Consider the following 18,944-nt stretch of genomic DNA (forward strand, 5'->3'; position numbering starts at 1 on the left):
ACATATCCCACAATTATTTTCTACACCACGGAACATTAACAACCAATCATAGAACACGCAGTCTGGTAGCCACGTCTCCCTGTCGCGTCACAGTATTGACCAAAAGTCGAGAGAGCTCTCAGCTGTCAGTCTGGTGTGCAGCAAACATCACAGCCATTGTATAACCTGCTGAAAGAAATGTTATATCAAGGCCAAGCTCTTTTTTGGTTCGTTTGGTTCCCCTCGGTGCGATTGGTCCCTTGTCCCTGTGGATTGCAGCAACTGTAGAATGTAGAAACGTATAAAGAATATATGGGAAAGGTCAATTAACATCATTGCTGTTTTTCTTAAACTGTAGGCTATTTATGTATTTCTAATACTGGATCCTGTCTTAAATACAGACATTCTAAATATGAATGTAGCTGAATTACTAATTGTTCTTCATACTTAGACTACCTTATACATATTTTGCATTAAAAAGCATGTGATTTCATAATAGTCGTTCATTATTTATTGTATCACCCTCCACACAAACCTGAGTGCAGTGTGATATACTACTGCACTATGAATGATGCTCCAGTCAGTCTGCCCGGACTGCACCTGAGCCAACTTAAAAACGCGAAGCCTCTAATAAGGTAAATTGTAAAAGCTAGCAAATAAATGCGACATTTAACTAAGCTTGAATTTACGCATCGCTGGTGTATCCGCAACGTGGAGTATTAACAAGGTAGTACGTTTTGTCCATTTTTAAATGAATGTTAACTGTTTAGTATTTTTATTGTCCGAGTGTGCATGATAATGTGCGGCATGTCACAACTCATCACACGTGTGTCAGTGGTTGCCACGGTGTTAATTGCCTAAAGGTGCAAATGAATTGCACTGAAAAGTCACCTGGACTGCAGTGTTTGGTAGGTAACTGTTGGTTTAAGACGGGTCTGGTTTGTGCTAGCACTTTGCTGTGTATCGTTTGTTGCACTACAGGAAGGTCTGTCTGTACCGGTATGTAATTCTGGTGTGTTAACAGAGTCGTTTACTGATATCAAACGATGATGGCATCTTGTGCAACACTTAGTAGTGCATGTTTAGCTATTTAAAGAGTGGCAACCAAGGTGGTATTGTAAGTAGCTGTACAACTATGGCTAAAAGCTTTGCATCTCCTAGAATTGAGACATTAAAAAAAAAATAAGAAGCTATGTAATATTGGAGAAGTCTAGCGGGAGCTCTAAAGGTAATGTAGTATTTAATGTTGGATTTTGAAATGTCAGATTTAATTTTGGTTAGTTTTAAGATATGATTAACTATATAGTGATATTTAATTCAATAAGTTAATGTAATGTTGTTCAACAGGCTTAATTTGTTATTTCTATAGGGTGCTTCAAAACTTTTTGCCATAGCTGTACATTCATAGTTACAAAATTAAACCTTGCATTACATGAAGCCTAAAATGAAATGCAATGAAGCTTTGTTTTGAATGTGTTCCCCTGCTGTAGCTGCGAGTACAGACTGCGGTGTGGACTGGCTGTGAGGGTGTTGCTGGATTACTTTCTACCGACGTTACCTCTGGACCCAAGTGGCCTCCTGCTGGGAACCTGCCCTCAATCCAGCAGCAGTGCTGGTAATAACATGGTGGTGTCCCAGTACGGCCTGCTGGACTGCCGCTTTATGAGCATGGTAAGTGGCTTTTAATGGCTTGTTTGGTTCACGCAGGAATTGTTTGAGCTCAAATTGCACCGTATTAAACTGTACATGCTTAATCTGCGTTTGGTGTTTACTGCACTGTTGATACAATATTGGTTGTTGTTTGAACAGCTGGGATGTTTACAATGTCATTCTGGCTAGGATGTGCTACATGGCATAGTTAAGCAATACAAGTGTTGTACTAGCAGCTCTAAGATTAATGACTTTAGTATTCAGTTTTACCCAACTAAATGCATGCTTTTGGCTGACATGCAGTGTGTGCTGTGACACCAGTCTTGTGAAGGCTAACTATGGAGGTGGGCCTTACCCTTGAACTGCAGATCAAGTGTTTTAAATCTGTCAGACTTCTCCATGTCTGGGCCAGGTTACTGCCAATGTCACCAGTTACATGAATGTGCTGAATTGCTGCATGGTGGAATTTCCATCTCCCTTTCTTGCTAGTTAATGTTTCAAAGACCGTTATAAATTCCTTTCACTTTGACGCTTTCCATGCAATTTATCATTTTGCTCATCTCTATACCTTTCATTCATTAATCTTACGATTTTTTTTGTTGCCACTTTTCTGGGCTGTACTGTCATATCTACGGAGGATTTAACTAGGAATGTAAAATCAACACGAAGCAAATTTAAAACTAAACTATCCAGCATTTCAGTGAAGTTCTTCTCAAACAGGAGAAATTACAAATAGACATTGGTTTCTCTTTGGGACAAAAACAAAACTTCAAAGTGAAAATTGCTTTTAAAATTGTTTAACAGTTAAAACAAATGCTACAGGACCAAGGGTTCTGTTTGAAAACCTCAATTATTGTTTGAAACCCAAACTCCTGTCACTGAACATTGGGCTGCAAGACTTTTGTAAGCCCCCTCCTGTCACAATGGGAATGTGCTGGTGACTCGAGAGAGCCGTTGGGCTGCTGCAGGCAGGAATGACCTGATGCATTGCAGTACCAACAGAAAACAAGTATAAGGTTTTCATGACTTTATTAGGAACAGCCTGACAATCCTCAGGACTACCATTACAGACATCACAGTGGGGCACACTGCCAATGCATATAGTTTAATGCACCATTTAAAATCGAGAAATGTAATAGTTACAATGTGAACAACAGCCAGCAGTAATGTGGGGTAAGACAGCTGGTGGTTGTTTCAATGTACACAGTTCACATATTTATGGAAAAGACTAAATATTGATGCCAGCTTTGTCAAGAGATTTTCTCATTTAAAAAAACAAACCCATGCTTTGGAAATAGGTCCCAGGGCTTATTTAAATGCTAACTAAGGCTTTAAATTTTAACACTTAACTCATTAGTAGCATTGTGGTTTATTACAACTGTGTCTTTATACCTTAACAGTCCTGTGTTGGCCCCACTGCCCAGTCATTTCCTGCAAGCTTTGGCTCATCAGGTCCTATTGGTGTTGCACAGGAGTCTAAAGAACTCTCAATTAGGGAGTCATGCTATGCCTTTGGGGAACATTGTATAAAATGCAGTACAGCAATACCTAGAAACAACACATGCCTTTTTACAATATATCCCTGCATATTTACAACAGTAACGCAAGTGCATACTCTGAGTTTCTCAAGTTCATGTTTAATTCCCTGAATGATGGTTTTTTATACATTACGGGGTACATTTTAATGATCTAACAGAGGTGGAATATCACCAAACTAATTCATAACCCTGCTTGTAACGTGGGGGCGTACTGAGGTTGCTATAACTAAAATAGGAGACGCTCAGCAGCTAGAATGCTTGCCTCTGCATCAGGGGAAGCTTTGTCTCCTCTTGAGGACGTCTGTTCAATAAAGTGAGATTATTATTGAATTAAAGGGCAGCAGTATTTGATTCCACTACAGTTTAATCATTAAATACACCCCCTATGGCTCATTGTTGATTTGTAGCAGTAAAGCAAACATACATAAAATATAACCACTTGTACAAATCTAAGTAACGCATCCACTGGATCCCAGTCATGGGGAAGTTGTCTGGTCGCCAGTGCTAGCTGTCCCACTAATACATATGTTACACAGTAAATAAAATCCCATGTTCATCAAGAGCCTTGAGTTGATGAAATACAAACACACACAAAGCTCCCTGTGTTTTCAGTTAGCTGATTGCAACGTCCCATAGTCCTGAAGCACCCTGTCAGACAGCAGTGGCTGTTTTGGGTCTCCCCGTTCCCATGCACTGTGCTTCCGAGGCCCTCGAGTTCAGGAATCGTGCTTTCCACTCCCGCCCCCGCCATACACCTTCCGGAGGCTGGAGTCCAGAAGGAAGTCTACAGACCTGGAGGGGTGGAGAGAGATAGGAGGGGCATTCTACTTGCACCCTAATGCAATGTGTTATTGTAATACTTATTGTAATACTCACAGACCAATTCAATCCCACACTAAGTCCCTGAACCCGAACCAACAGATACCGTGAAATATCCTTACATGTATTCAGGCATAACAAGATATTAATTGAACAAATTGAGAAAAATGGGTTACTGAGCCACACTGTTTATGCAGAATCATTGGGATCCTTTAAGACCAGGCTTGACAAAGATTTGGTAAGCTTCTAGGAACTAGACCAGCATTAATGGGGCAAATGGCTTCTTCTCATTTGCAGATTTTCTTATTTTCTTAACCCTTTGTTAGCGTGTTTAATATGAACATATCTCATGACGCTTTGAAGATCGCAGGATATCCTAAAATGTGATTCAACTTTAATCGTTTCCCTTGTTTTTGATACCAAGCACATACTTGTCCGGGAGTAATTCTTCAAAGTGCACATGGTACATTTTTGGGATGCATTTGCACCCCTTTACGCTAATAAAAACACACATTTTTCACATACCACAATCACGGCTCCTGCTTACTGCTTAAAATGTGCTTGCTCCTGTTTACTTCCAGACTAGAATGAGTATGTGTACAATACATATGTTCCCAGCACTGTATTTGATTACTGCATTCTTTACAGTGCCGTGCTTCTTACCTCCTACAATACATTATTGAAAACAAAATTTGACTATATTCTGCGAGTTGGAAAAAAGACGTCTTTCATATACTAGGCTACCACCAATGCGCAGCCCCTGTTGACCTGTAGAATCGATGCCTGAGAAAGAGTAAATATGCTTCACATACAGGACTGAAACTATCATAATAGCTCTACTTGGATTGGCAGTTATTATTTGTTTTTTATTTCAAAGAATGGAACCTATTTTACTTTTGAAGTATGCAAGTTCTTTTAGCACTTCACAAGAATGTGTTTTCAATACAGAGCTGTTTAAATAATAACATAAACCAGTTTTGTCTCATTCTTTTACTTTCAATTCTAAGTTAACTGCGTTTATGCATGTATTTCTGTTTTCTGTGTGAGCTCAATTATTGCCGCTAACTGAGGGTTAAATTGAAACCCCGCAGTTCTAGAATGTATTTGACTGTAAGAAAGCAGGAGCGCTGGCAGTTGGGAGCTCACCTGTCAATTGGTTTGATGATGAAGGGGATGGTGGTCAGGCCGATGGCGGTGGTGGTCCACTTGAGGACGGGGAGGGGCCAGCGCGTGGTGAGTCCCAGCATGTAGAGAGAGGCGGCGCACACACGGTTGATGGTGAAGCCTGGGATGACCACGGAGGCCAAGGCCTGCCACACGAACGTGTCTACCATTGCCACCGCCACCCGAGCTGTCTTCCCTGTCCCGTCTCCGTGTTCCTGCCAGGGGAGAGGAGAGGGGGAGAGGGGGGGCAGGTTTACTTAGTCTCTCTGGAAAGTCACCCCTGAACTAAATTAAGCAGTTCAAAGTTTTCTGGAACAATGTGCTTCTTAAAAGATGTATTCCTATCCAAAAGTTGGGATGCAGTTTTATCCCATTAGAGAGCTCAACTTGAAATGTATCAATAGTTTTGAAGTGTGATTCAGATTTGTTATTGGTTGTAATTTCAATTTAGCCGAATTTGCATGCCAGGCAAGGTAAGGTAGTTATCTCGTGTCGGGCTCTCAGAGGTCTAGTAAGTTCTGAGCCACCATGTTGTGAAGCTTCCTAGGTTAAGGTGTCAAGCCTGATTTCTTGAGGCTTGTCTTCATTAAGAATGCTTGTATGTCTGTGACTGTCAAATGGCATTTTTTAAAGCCTTATGCAATGACAGAATGAGACTTATAAAGTTAAATGAAATAATACAGAATATAGCATTATTGCTCCATAACCTGTATTCTGCACCACAATTACACACCTTAACTTCACACAGATGACATAGAGCTAACTCTCATTCTGTCGGCTGAACAAGGCCTACAAACACACACGAGTGCTGACACAGAGCGTGTGTTCCAGCATGATCAGCCTTTTTTTTTTTTTTTTTTAATTTAGTGGTCGCCAATTATTTTTATTGTTTTCTCCCCAATTTAATAATGTCCAATTATTTCTAGGCTCAGCCCACCGCTACCACCCCTGCACTGACTCGGGAGTGTGTGCCGTCAGCCGTCCGCTTCTTTACACACAACAGACTCACCATGAGGCCACCCAGAGCTACAGCGTGCAGCAATGCAGCCTTGGGCAGCTTACAGGCAAGCCCGCAGGCGCCCGGACAGACCACAGGGGTCGCTGGTGTGCAGTGAGCCGAGGACACCCTGGCGATCGGCAAAGTAATAGCCTGGACTCAAACTGGCGACATCCAGACTATAGGGCGCATCCTGCACTCCACGCGGAGCACCTTTACTGGATGTGCCACCTGGGAGCCCAGAAGCCTATTTTTATACTGAAGATTAATTCAGGTTGGGCTGGAGTGAGTATCAGATTTCAAGGGTAATAATATTGGTGGGAGTACAAAAAAAGAAATACTGCAGTTCAATGCGAATGTATATTTAGGACATTGTAGAAGGCAACAGGGAGAGTATAGGAAGAATTCAAGGAATCCAAGTGAAGGCTACAGAGTGCATTTAAAGCTCTGTTTACTCTGGCCCTTCATAGCTTAGCCACAGTGTGCAAACAGGCCCTCTCCAACTGCTGCTACCTGTACCAGAGGGAGATAGCTATCTGTTAATGTAATCTTTAAATCCCTGACCTGTGACTAAATAAATATAATATTTTAAAGACTGGAGTCACTGTCATACATTCGAAGTGTTTCACTCCCAAACATTCCTGCACATCTTATTTTGCTAGAAGCCTTGTCTCTGTACATGGACTGGACTGGCACAAACAACAATAGGTGCCAGAGAGTAAAACTCTTTCCACCAAAAGTGCGCACTTATAAGAGATAGAGTGTGCCAGGATTTATAGCTCACATACTGAAACACTTGTGCGTACAACTGTGCTGTGTTTTCAGATTTGTAAAAATTGTTTTGAAAAATACAACCAAAAAGGGAACTCACTGCAGCTGCTTTCTTGCCCTTGTCCATGGCGTCTGCTGTCACGTATACCGTGGCGACCCCGTAACTAGCCCAGACCATCCCGACTGGCACCAGGACACGGAATGCCTCCCCCACCTCATTGGCATAGCCTGCACAGAGACACAGGAGTCAGTGCCCATGCAAACCCTCACACGGTCATGCATTGAAACACAGGAATCAGCGCCCATGCAAACCCTCACACAGTCCTGCACTGAGACACAGGAGTCAGCGACCATGCAATCCCTCACACAGTCCTGCACAGAGACACAGGAGTCAGTGCCCATGCAAACCCTCAGACAGTCCTGCACAGAGACAACAGGAGTCAGCGCCCATGCAAACCCTCACACAGTCCTGCACAGAGACACAGGAGTCAGGGGGTGAATACTTATGCAATCAATTATTTTCTGTTTTATATTTGTAATTAATTTAAAACAATTTGTAGATTTTATTTTTCACTTTGACATTATGGACTTTTTTTGTGTTGATCAGTGGCAAAAACTCCTAACTAAATCAATTTTGATTCCATGTTGTAACACAATAAAACGTGGAAAAGTCCAAAGGGGGTGAATACTTTTGAGAGCCACTGTATATCTTGCCTCTGATACCACTCTGGAGGATTTTAAGATAGCGCCCTGGGTGCCAGATAGAATCAAATGCCTTTTTGAAGTCAACAAAGCAGGCAAAGATTTTCCTTTTCTTTTTGTGATGTATGTGTTGATTAATCAGGATGTGCAGGGTGTGGATGTGATCTACAGTGCACTGGTTGGAGAGGAATCCTACTTGGCTTTTACTGAGGACATTGTGCTCCTGTAGGAAGGTCAGTACTTGGTTATTCATGCTACAGAACAGCTTTCCCAGGCTACTGCTTACACAGATTCCTCTGTAATTATTGGGGTCTAATTTATCGCATTTTTTATATATTGGGGTTATTAATCTTGTAATCCATGTTTCTGGGAAATATCCGGTATTTGATACTAAATTGAAAAGTTTTACCAGGGCACTCTGTATTGCTAGGTTACTGTATTTGAGCAATTCATTGAGGATGGTGTCCTGACCACAAGCTTTTTTTGATTTCAGGGTTTGAAGTTTCTCTTTGACCTCTCGCAGTGTATCTGGAGTGTACAGGGGGGACTGGTTGTCTTTATTTTTTCTAGTGTTTTTAGTTTGTTTAGAAGGTGTAGTTGGTCTGGATTTAATTCTTTGATTGGAACTGATTCATACAATTTCTCAAAGTAATTTTTTCATGCGTTTCCATTTTGGATTCCTAATTGGGTTAATTTTTGCCAGGTCGCCCAAAAAGTATTTTTGTCAATCGAATCTTCTATTTCCGATAGTTTAATGCTCTGGTATTTTCGTTTTTTTCTGCAGAAGAGTGGTTTTATACTGTTTTAGGGTATGACAGTAGATTTGGTGCAATTGTACGTTGTTTGGTTGGGTATGTTTATGGTTTGATAGGGTTATTAGCTTTTTCCTCGTTAGTTTACATTCAGTGTCAAACCATTTTTCTGTCATGTTGCGTTTTTGGGTGTTACAGATTTTTCTGTTGAGTTTTAGGTTTGATTTTTCAGCCAGTGTTGAAAAAATATGATTTAACACAAGGACCGGAGATATATTCATAGCTAGAAGCCCTGCAGCAGTCTTTCTGACATCTGTATTCAAAACACTGTAAAAAGTATAACGAAAGGAGAAACAGTCAAACGTATTTTTTTTTTTTTTTATTGAGAACGTCACATAAACATCTGAATAATCGTGTATATATATATATATATATATATATATATATATATATATATATATATATATATATATATATATAAAAACATTTATTTTACAAATCAAAACAAGAAAATGTAAGTAAATAAACATCTGAACAGACATCGGTTTACAACATACATATTTATAAAACTGAAACGATAGCAATACATTTTTTACTTTTCAACAGCAATCGGTTTATTATCACATGAGCAAAAGCAACTGAACGTAGATAAATAAACTTAGAAGAAAAAGCACAGAAGCACACAGCACAAGAAGTTATAAAAAGGTCTAGTTTTTTTCGATAAAAGGGTATTCCTTTACCTTGGCTCTAAGGCTGTTCACAATCAACACAGATAATGCGCTTCTCCATGCTGCCTTTCTGCACAGGACACAGCAGGTGCAGGAGTGATGCAGTGCGTGAAAGAAGCAGACGGAGATAATTGTAATCTGGTTTGGAAATGTTTTGATTTTGTATTTCCAGGTCTGGCGACCAAATAATAATTCCCCAGCAGTACAAACCAATGTGTACAGCATGGGGTATATAATACAAGAACAGACAGTCCCAAATAATAAACAATATCCATCCCACAATAATACAAACACGGTCACCAGTCCTGGGTGCGTCTTTATATCTGTGACAAAGGTGCATTGTTGTCTGGTTTTGTGCTGGCCCTTGGAAACAGCTCCGGAACTGTGTTAACGGTCTAGTAACGTGCAAGACAAGACAAGACAATTACAAACAAAACACAACACTCATGATTTCAGCGATTTATTCACTGTTACTGTCCTTTTTGGTTCTTACTTACTACAAACCAATGCGAAGGAACAGATTACGATTTTCTGTCCCCTTTTATGCTGTCACGCATGACCCCTTGGTAAACGAGTGCAACCGTCTCTCCAATCTAAGACTGCCATATCGTTTCCCTTTTGGATCAATACGTTCTTGCAACAGAGTCTCGCCTTCTTCCAGACTGGCTGACTTCTCGTCCCGGGGAAAGAACTGTCAGACCAGCCCATCCAAAGAACTCTGTTCTCACTGCTTAGCACCCTCACAGGTTGGGAGGTAGATTTACCACCAAGAATCATTGTATTTCTGTCACAAGTACCCAGGAGTTGATGGCTGCTAGGTCCAATACATTGTAAAACACCTGAACAGACCACTGTCGGGAGCCAGCTTTCACAGAATACTTACGTGAAGTCTGATCCAAAACATCAATTCCATATTTTTTTTGCGTAGTAAAACTCCACGGCCTCTGGTATTTATTTTCACTAGTCCCCCATGCTAATTGACTGACCAAATCAGGTGCCAGCCTTCAACAGGCTGATTGAGAACAATAGACTGTCAGTCATTCACTCAGACAGACAGAAGAGACTAACCTGATTACAGCTAAACACATTGCAGACTAGTAAATAAAAATAATAAAGTGGAATACTGTTTTGTATAATCAAAATACAATTGTTTTCTGTGTGGCCGTCAATGTGACTGCTACTGGGGCTTTTAATTTAATATATCTCCTTTATTTCTGCTCTCCTGCGTTTCAGGCTTTGTGAGAATATTTAATACATGCAGACAGAAAGGTACATGAACGCGCAGCTCCATATATATTACACAACTGGAGAAAATTACATTTTAAAACCAAAAACCACCTAAATCACTGCTGTGGGGCTTCTAGTGTTAAGTCTTCTAGGGCCTGGATAACACCATTTACATTATGGGTATAATTTCTTGGTTGAAAATTGATTAATCATTTTTTAATGACTATATCATCAATAGTTTTATCATATTGCTCTTTGCTATTTTGTGCCCATTTGTAGGTGGTATGGAACTTGTGCAGGTTTGATGGGGTGTTCTGGTTAATATTGTGGAGATTTGCTGTGTGTAGATAGCACTGTTTGGCAGTGATCTGACAATACAGTTTGCAGTTTTATTATAAAAGCATTTATGTTATGAGTCTAAATTTGTGATGGTATAGTCAACTACACTGTATCCTAAGGTGGAGCTGTATGTATCATGATTGCTACAGAATTTCTCCAGACGTTCAATTTGCTTTGACTGCCCAGTATAAGATCACTTCATGTGCAGCTGGTATTAGGGCCCCCAGAACCACAAACAGTCTGTGATGCATAGAATCTGAGTGAGAGGCACAGGGGGGCCTAATACTTTTTGCAGAGGAAATACGTATAGTTGTAAGAGTTGTGTTTACGTGTTATGCCAGTCAGTGAATCTATATTCTGGAAAATGATTTAAAAAAAAAAAAAAAAAACCATTTACAGATTTGTTTTTTACAATGTAGTCATGGTGTGCCAATATAGTTTGACTGTAGGTTTAAGGTTTAAGAATTGTACAAGTACAGTGCATTCCAATGAATTGCATGCATGATAATTGCATATACCTGTTAACTTCTGAAGCACATTTCCTATGACAATGCACATGCAGCAGATTGCTGTGAAATGCATATGCCGTGTGCCCAAGAGTTTTATGCATTTAACCAGAATAAGGAACATACATTTTCAAAAGAAATGTACTTCACAATTGTATGCAATTATCAGGTACACAATTAAATGTATTACACTGTATGTGTTACTGATAATTGCGCTGGTTACTTGCATAAAACTGTTACAGTAGGTACCTGAGCTATGCAATTAACAAAAATCTACTGTAATAGGATGAAATATGATGTGTTTCTGATATATTTCAAGTTGGATTTCAGAGCTACTTGCATGAATTGTCTCAATTAAATTAACTGTGTATTTTACATTTTACCAGCCTCATTGTTTGTGTTTACAATAAGAAAAACAGGAAATGAGCCATCATACTACATTTTTTTCCTAGATGTATTCGGGCCAATTGTAAAGGTTTCGTACTTAGCAGAGTGACAGATTGTAAGTTAAATACGTAACACATATCTAGATTGTAATAACTTGTTTTAAATAAATTAATCTTATATATCGCATTAAATATCGTCAATCGTCATATGCATATTTTCTGAAACCAGACCTCCTGTGTAGTTTTAAGAATGAGATGGTGGGTGAGTGAGTGAAGACTTTGAAGGCGATTTATGTGAACTCGAAAGTGGAATTTCCACTTCCATGCGTATTTACTATGGGAAAACAAGGCAATCACCACTATTTCAGGACTGTTTCTTTACATTAATAGGTAGTCTGATAGCATACACATTTGATACAGATATGCATATTTTCATATGAGCTACTTATATTGAGCTGTTGCCATGGGTATTCATGGTCAAGCACGACGTCTTTAAAGTTTCGATTGATTTTTTTTTTTTTTTTTTTTTTTTTTTTTAAGAAATAAACGTCATCACGTCGAACAAAACCATTCAACTCCGACTCACCAAAAAAGCGGACCCACGTGTCGCGGTAGATATCAACCTCCTTGCTGTGCTCCGGGTTCGAGTCCATGCTTAGTCCAGAAAGTGACCCCTGTGCGAATTAGTACAGAAACTCTCTAACACTCAGATGGACACTTCGTATTGCCAGGGACCGTCCGCAATTTACTAGCGTGATAAATTGGCAAAAGTTGACGCGGTGATTTAAATGATTAAACACTGACAACAAACAATATCATACTTTACTGTATATATATATATATATATATATATATATATATATATATATATATATATATATATATCAGTTTCAATTTGAAGTAGAGTAAGTATAGCCTTCTGAGTTTAAATGGCTGCAAAATGTGTTCCACCCGAGCTAGAAGCGTTTAATAATAATTAGGATTTAGAAGGGGGTCAAAAATGTGTTTCACATTCCGTGAAAATGTAAACACACAGTGCAGAATTCTGATTTCCTGAAAACCATGCAAGTTATACATCTATGGAAATCTTTTTGCTTAACTCGTCATGTTTTTCAGTAGTTATGTAGGTAGAAGTTATATCTGAATACTTATGCATGTGTAATATAAATGTGCTGTGCGTCATGCCTCTTAAATGTTATTTTTAGACATACATGCCGTTGCCCTTCGTTAATCCTGGTGGCATTTCTCATAGTATTAGTACTGTACACACCTCCATATAACAGAAAAACAAGATTCACCCACATTCTACACAATGTCATTAAGAAATGCTGACAACCCTTTATTTAGTATTTGTTCTCTTCCATAGAAGATACCCTTTAAGCAGTAACGTGCAGGGGCTGATTGAGAAAAAGGGCACTTTTCAAAGGACATTTTGGGGCATAAGGGCAGGAAGGCAGGGGCTTAAGCCCACCCCCACCCCACACATCACTGCCTTTAAGAATACTGGCCTGCTCTCTTATTGTGCAGAAGGCTGTTTTGGTGTATTACTCCTTGATACAAGTTGGGGATCCTACCCTGATTGAAATAGCTCATTAAAGAAGGAGTGCAATATTATACCGGATTTACAGCTTTACTATGACAGTCATTCACCAGCATGACCAATGACATCATCATTTTAAAAAGATTGCTATATGAATTTTAAAGGGTATTTCTGTAAGGGTTAGTGACAGGGAAAACATGTCCTGTTTTGAAATTAAGACCAACAGAGAATAACCTTTATTTATTTATTTTTAATGTCCTAACCTGCGCACCACTGCACATGTTTGTGTGAGGCTCAGATGAGGACCCAGTACGTGTAACACAAGAAGTAAACTTCTTTACAAAAAAAGAATGGAAAACAAAGACATGGGACTTGTTAACCTTTCAAGACATAGAGCATTTTGAAAACCTTTATCAATGACTTACCCCTGTCGATACTCCTTTATCCTGCCACAAAACTGTGTTTGATAGCAGTGTGTTTCTTCACCTCTTACTCACGTCCTTTGTTACTGATGTTAGGAATTTCATATTTTCTACGCTTTTAAGGTGTAATACAACTTCCGGTGATGTCCTTTCAACCTGCAACCGCAGTGCAGACTGAGTACCTGTGCAACAGGTATTAGGACCCTTCCTGACACTTGAAACACCCTTTTACTGCATGTAGAACATTAAAGCAGTTAGAACCAACATCATAATAATGTAAATCTCACCTGTTCTGTGTTTCAGTTCACAGAGCTGTGAGACACATGTATATTTATACCAGTTTAGTGAAAGCTCTCCTACTTTCAGGTACTCTGTTAGTTCCACCACTTCACCTCAGCAGCGTGTTCAGAGTCCAGGCATGTCACTGGCTGTACAGCACGTCAGTCATGAGGCAGGGGAATCAGCGGCTTGCTACATTCCACTTTCCAGGTGATTAAGAGCAATACCACTTAATACTATTATGGTGTAATAGTGTAGGTTTAATAGGACAACTGGGACTCAATTATAACATTTTGTAAGTTTTATTAGGTATAGTAGAGTATAATAGTTTCTCACAAATTACATAAACAGCATTTAAGTGTTAACATTCAAATAGAATCTGGATAGTAAATACACTTGAAGGAATCACAATAATAGCTCACCAAGCACTTTTCAGGCTACACTAGGCAAAAAACAAGATCCTTAAATTGTAAAAAAAAAAAATTATTCCTTTCAAGTGTTGAAACATTTGGCAGTTTCCTGGATTCTGCATGAAAGCATTTAAACCCCATTTTTAAGTTATCCAGTATTGTCAACCTGCCCCCTCCGTAAAGAGCATTAAAACAGCCAGCTCCTGCGCTACCCCTCTAGTGCACAACACACAGCTGCACAAAACTAACAATCCAAACGTGCAGCACACCAGACAACAAACGAGGGGAGATGAGGAATGTACCAGTGAGGAGAGAGCTAAACATGTCTTCTATTGCTTAAAACAATACATCTACATTGCAGTATTGACAACCAATAAAGAAAGAGGCCGGGGGTCCCATTTTGCTCCTGTAGTGTAATTGTGTTCAGTAACATAGAAGTGCTTTGGTTACAGTAATGCAGACTTGGAGGGATGTTTTCAGTACCCCTACAAATGCCGGTGTTTCAAACAGGAACTACAAATTTGTTTTAAGGCTGTGTTATATATTCTTAGGTCTGAAAATCTGGTTTTCTATCATATAAATGGAATTAACCCCAATATTACCAATATGATATTTATCTATTCCAACACAATAACATATATTAAATACAATTATTTAAAATCAAATGTGCGTGATTGAATCAACATGACATGAACCTGCACCCTTCCAGACTGCAGGCATATACACAGATTGCTACCTTATAAAGCTCCTTGACTAATACCTCGTTTCAGGCACACTGCAGCCTGGTTCTAGGGAATGGAAAAACCATGCTTTCAGCCTGGGAATACTGTATCTACACATTGTTTTAAACATGTGTGTTGTTCAGTGCACATAAGACAGCAGTTACAAAATAAACCAAAACTATAATACATAAAAAAAAAAAGAAACAAAGCATGGTTGATTGTGGATACTGGAACATGGAGATCATATGGTAAAATGCTCTAGAAGCTACTGATATCTGTCACTTTCACAAACTCTAACCTTAACCCTAACCCAAAATTCACTACTTGAATGTTATTTACTTGAATAATGCTTAAACTATGATGTCATTTTTTACTTTGACACACCAGGGGGCGTAGCATTCTCACCTCTGCAAAAATAAATTTAAAAAATAAGAGTCTTTTCACAAAACTAAGGATTGTTTTAAAGAATGTTAGCCCAATCTGATTAATCAAATGACACTTAAAGAATATGATACTTTTTTCAAATGTCTGAGAGGGTTTACGTGTTTATAACACATTTTTCAAAGCACTGTTTAACGTACAACAATGTTTATAATCAAAAACAGTACTTAAAAAAACATTCCTTACAGTTTTGTGACGAGGACCCTATATAGTATTCCAAAATATATGTTCTATCTATTTCTCTTACATGTGGCTTCAGCCTCAATGTACATACCCTTTGCATATCTCATGATTCAGTTTGGGACCATCAGAACAGTCTACTTTCCCAGTTCAGATTTCAAAGCTCAAACCTGACCCTCTATTTGAATTTCAACCTGCACTCACTGCATGTACATTTAATACAGTCTTGGCGAATGCTGCACAACATGATATAAAACAATTGAAAATGAACAACAAGGCACAGGTATGTACTGTAGTAATCTATACCCCTGACTTACATTAATACCATAATGGTTCAGTACCATGAAACGGCAACTCCCCTTGAGAACAGCATGCGGAGTAACCTTTTAGAACAAATGCACAAGTATAAGTAAACGAACCCCAAGACAAAACTTATAAGGAATGTCCATACCAAGTTTCATCCCTGTTGGATGAGCAGTTCAAGATAGAGCTAAAAAATGGGACATACTTTACTGGGAATAAATACATCTGATTATGCATCTCTATTATTAGGGTAGGTTTTTTGGAATGTGCTTTTAAAAGACAAACATTGCATTATCCCTGCAGTAATGAACCATAAATTAAGAGCCAGTGAATGTGATTTCACTTCACCACTCTTCTGAAAGATGTGATAACCTTTGAAAAACATGTTCTAATCATCGGAACAAGTATGATTGTTTTGCTGTTTATTTATTTTTTTTAATCTTAAAAAGGTATCTTAATATCAAGTAGAGTGACAGTCATCCCCAGCCCAGGGTATACAATACAGACAGTGGCGAGTGTATGGGTTTAAGGCACGTTGTTGCAGCTGAATCATTAGGATTGTTTAAAAGTCGACTTCGTAAAGTACTGGGATAACTCTACTGCTGGTAACTGAGCACCAATGGGTCTAGTCAGTTCCTCCAGTTAATAATGCATCAGTATAATCTATAGTTTCATCAAACCTGAAGAAGTTTATTTGAACCTACATGTATATTTACTGTATATTTTTTAGCATGTGTTAAAATGTGCTTTCGTATTTCCTGAGCTGTATACCTGTAACTCATCCAACGTCTTGCCAGGTCCTGAAAGAAAACCTCTGTGTACAGAATGGTGTGCACAGGACCTTCTACAAACTACTCTCTAATGTAATACAGCAGATAGAAAACATGGCAATACAGTGTGTATTATGAGGACTGCTCTAGCTTCAGTACTAAAGTGAAGCATGTATCCGAGAGATATATTGTTTTATTATGTGCAGCTCATAACTGGAGTCCAGTCCAAGGTATACGTTAGAGTGCTGAGAGTATGGAACGGGTTTAAGCAACGTCTCTGAATCTGAATCACTAGGATCCTTTAAGAACTGACTAGAAAAAGTTCTGGGATAAATCAGCAGCTAGGAACGCAGTATTGATGGGTCTAATCGCCTCCTCTCATTGAGAACGCACTAGTATAGGTAACCATGACTATAATCATCAAAGCTTCCCATATTTAATATTCAATTGTTCAACCATTCAAGTGCTAGTGTCCTGAAAAAGTAGGTACTGTGACCTAACTAATACATCTGGGCACGTGACTGTGAAGATACAGGTCTATTCAATTGAGATAGACACTGGTGTATCAGCTGCTGAGATCATTACAATTGGTGTATCGGAATTACAAATCAGACCTCTAACAGTGCATGCAATCTGTACAAACCTGGAAATGCCAGAGGGGAGGGTCATATTCAGTGATTTAAAAAGGACTAAGCTGCCAATGATTAGATCCATTGAACAGACACCACATTCTTCATCAAGATATCAGAACTCAGAACAGGGACACAGTGACTCCAACACCCCCAAGAACATGTAAACAGGAATGCCCGTACGAAGTGCCATCACTTGAGCTACCATGTAAATAAAATCCATGTACAGAACGGGTCCTTGTCAGCGGGATCATTATAGTAAGTATAAAGCAAACAGTTCAATTGGTCAGATATTAGAATGTTCTTTTGAGGAAAGAAGCTTGAGATCACTAACCCCGAAGTCTTAGTTCATTTATACATTAAATAGTATCGGCATGCTATGTGCCTTAAAAGTGTAAATATGAAATACTAAACGTTGTACTTTGTTTTCACCACTAGGTGGTACACTAACTATACAGTAACAGAATTATACCACATGTCAAAATATGGTATTAATAAAAATTATAGAAAGGGGTGCAAGCCACACAAAGGTTACACATAGAACAATCTGGACAGATACGTTACCAACTTCAGCTCAAGAAGCACTTAGAAATTGTCAAAACTAGCCACCCCTCCACCCCAGCTTGGTGGCAGTACCTATTTGGTCTGCCTTCCATGTCTATACAGCGAGTACAGAGGGTGGCACGTCCTAGATCTAGCTAGCGATGCTGCCTGCAGTTGGGTCCTGTCCTCCTCCTGCTATTGGCTGCTGGCTGCAAACTCTGCCCCGGCCCCTCCCTCGGGCTCCTGGGTTTTGGATACGGAGCCGTTGTCTGGCTGCAACACCTCCACAGAGAAGCTGACCTTCTTCGAGTGCAAGATGCTGTAAGTGTTGTCGAACCGCAGTACATCTGGGGAGCAGAGACAATGGTTTAACTACTGCGTTTCTCAAGGCATCCTTTACTTTGAACACAGCCCGTATAACTGTGCAATGAGGCATATGCACTTATGTAAGTGTACTTATACACAAGATCAGTGCATGGACCTGTATGTGGGACTGTTTAATGAAACAGTTAAACAGAAAGCAACAAGTGAAAACTAGAAAGTCTTTAATGTGTTCTTTTGTCAATGTTACTGCCACAACTTGTGCTATGTGAAGTAAAGCATATTTATAAAAACACTGGCCCCATGCACTAACTTAACCCTTTGCGGTCCAATGTCGGACAAGGTCTGACATTCAAATTTTTCCTTTCCAGTCCGGACCCTGCTTTTTAAAATAATGACTTGGATAGCATTATTGAGGAGTCTGATGATAAATCGAGTGATCAGGAGACGATTTATCAGTATGCACAACTATGAAGAGATATGTGATAAATACAGAGAACAAGGGGTGTTGCAGTACTGAGTGTCCAGTTGATATGCAGTGTCTTTTAAACCTGTTTTACTGTGAATAGAATTACTTTTAAACAGTGTGCAAAAAATAAACAGCTTGTGTGAAAATAAATTAGACCTGACAGGTGTTGAATAAATGGACCTCAAAGGGTTAACCTTAACAATGGGGGGTGTTTTTAACAGGAGATACGAATTGTACATTTTTTATTTGGTGTTCAGTTACGTTTCGCCACAAACCCTCAAAAGAACTACACTCCAACCTCAAATCACCTCTTAAGACCAAGGTGCTCTGTAGTGGATGTTGTGTGCTGCTGGCCCG

At 39.3% G+C, this 18,944-nt stretch overlaps 2 protein-coding genes across 2 annotated transcripts in view; both read right to left on the reverse strand.

Annotated features, from left to right (window-relative positions):
- Positions 1-3,883: 3,883 nt before the first annotated feature.
- LOC121297033 (mitochondrial fission process protein 1-like) lies at positions 3,884-12,281 on the reverse strand. Its single transcript, XM_041223046.1, has 4 exons — positions 12,145-12,281; positions 7,019-7,146; positions 5,133-5,365; positions 3,884-3,959 (listed from the first exon to the last, which is right to left on the reverse strand). The coding sequence occupies exons 1-4, from the start codon at positions 12,209-12,211 to the stop codon at positions 3,884-3,886; spliced, it is 504 nt and encodes a 167-aa protein (XP_041078980.1). The 5' UTR covers positions 12,212-12,281.
- A 1,808-nt stretch (positions 12,282-14,089) lies between these two features.
- Positions 14,090-18,944, reverse strand: part of LOC121297389 (SEC14-like protein 2) — a 33,960-nt gene continuing 29,105 nt past the window's right edge. Inside the window, exon 12 of the mRNA XM_041223697.1 lies at positions 14,090-18,144. Within this exon, the coding sequence (XP_041079631.1) occupies positions 17,993-18,144 (152 nt within the window). The 3' untranslated portion in view covers positions 14,090-17,992. The remainder of the gene's footprint in view (positions 18,145-18,944) is intronic.

Source organism: Polyodon spathula, chromosome 22 (assembly GCF_017654505.1).
Source record: "Polyodon spathula isolate WHYD16114869_AA chromosome 22, ASM1765450v1, whole genome shotgun sequence".
Classification (NCBI taxonomy): Eukaryota; Metazoa; Chordata; class Actinopteri; order Acipenseriformes; family Polyodontidae; genus Polyodon; species Polyodon spathula.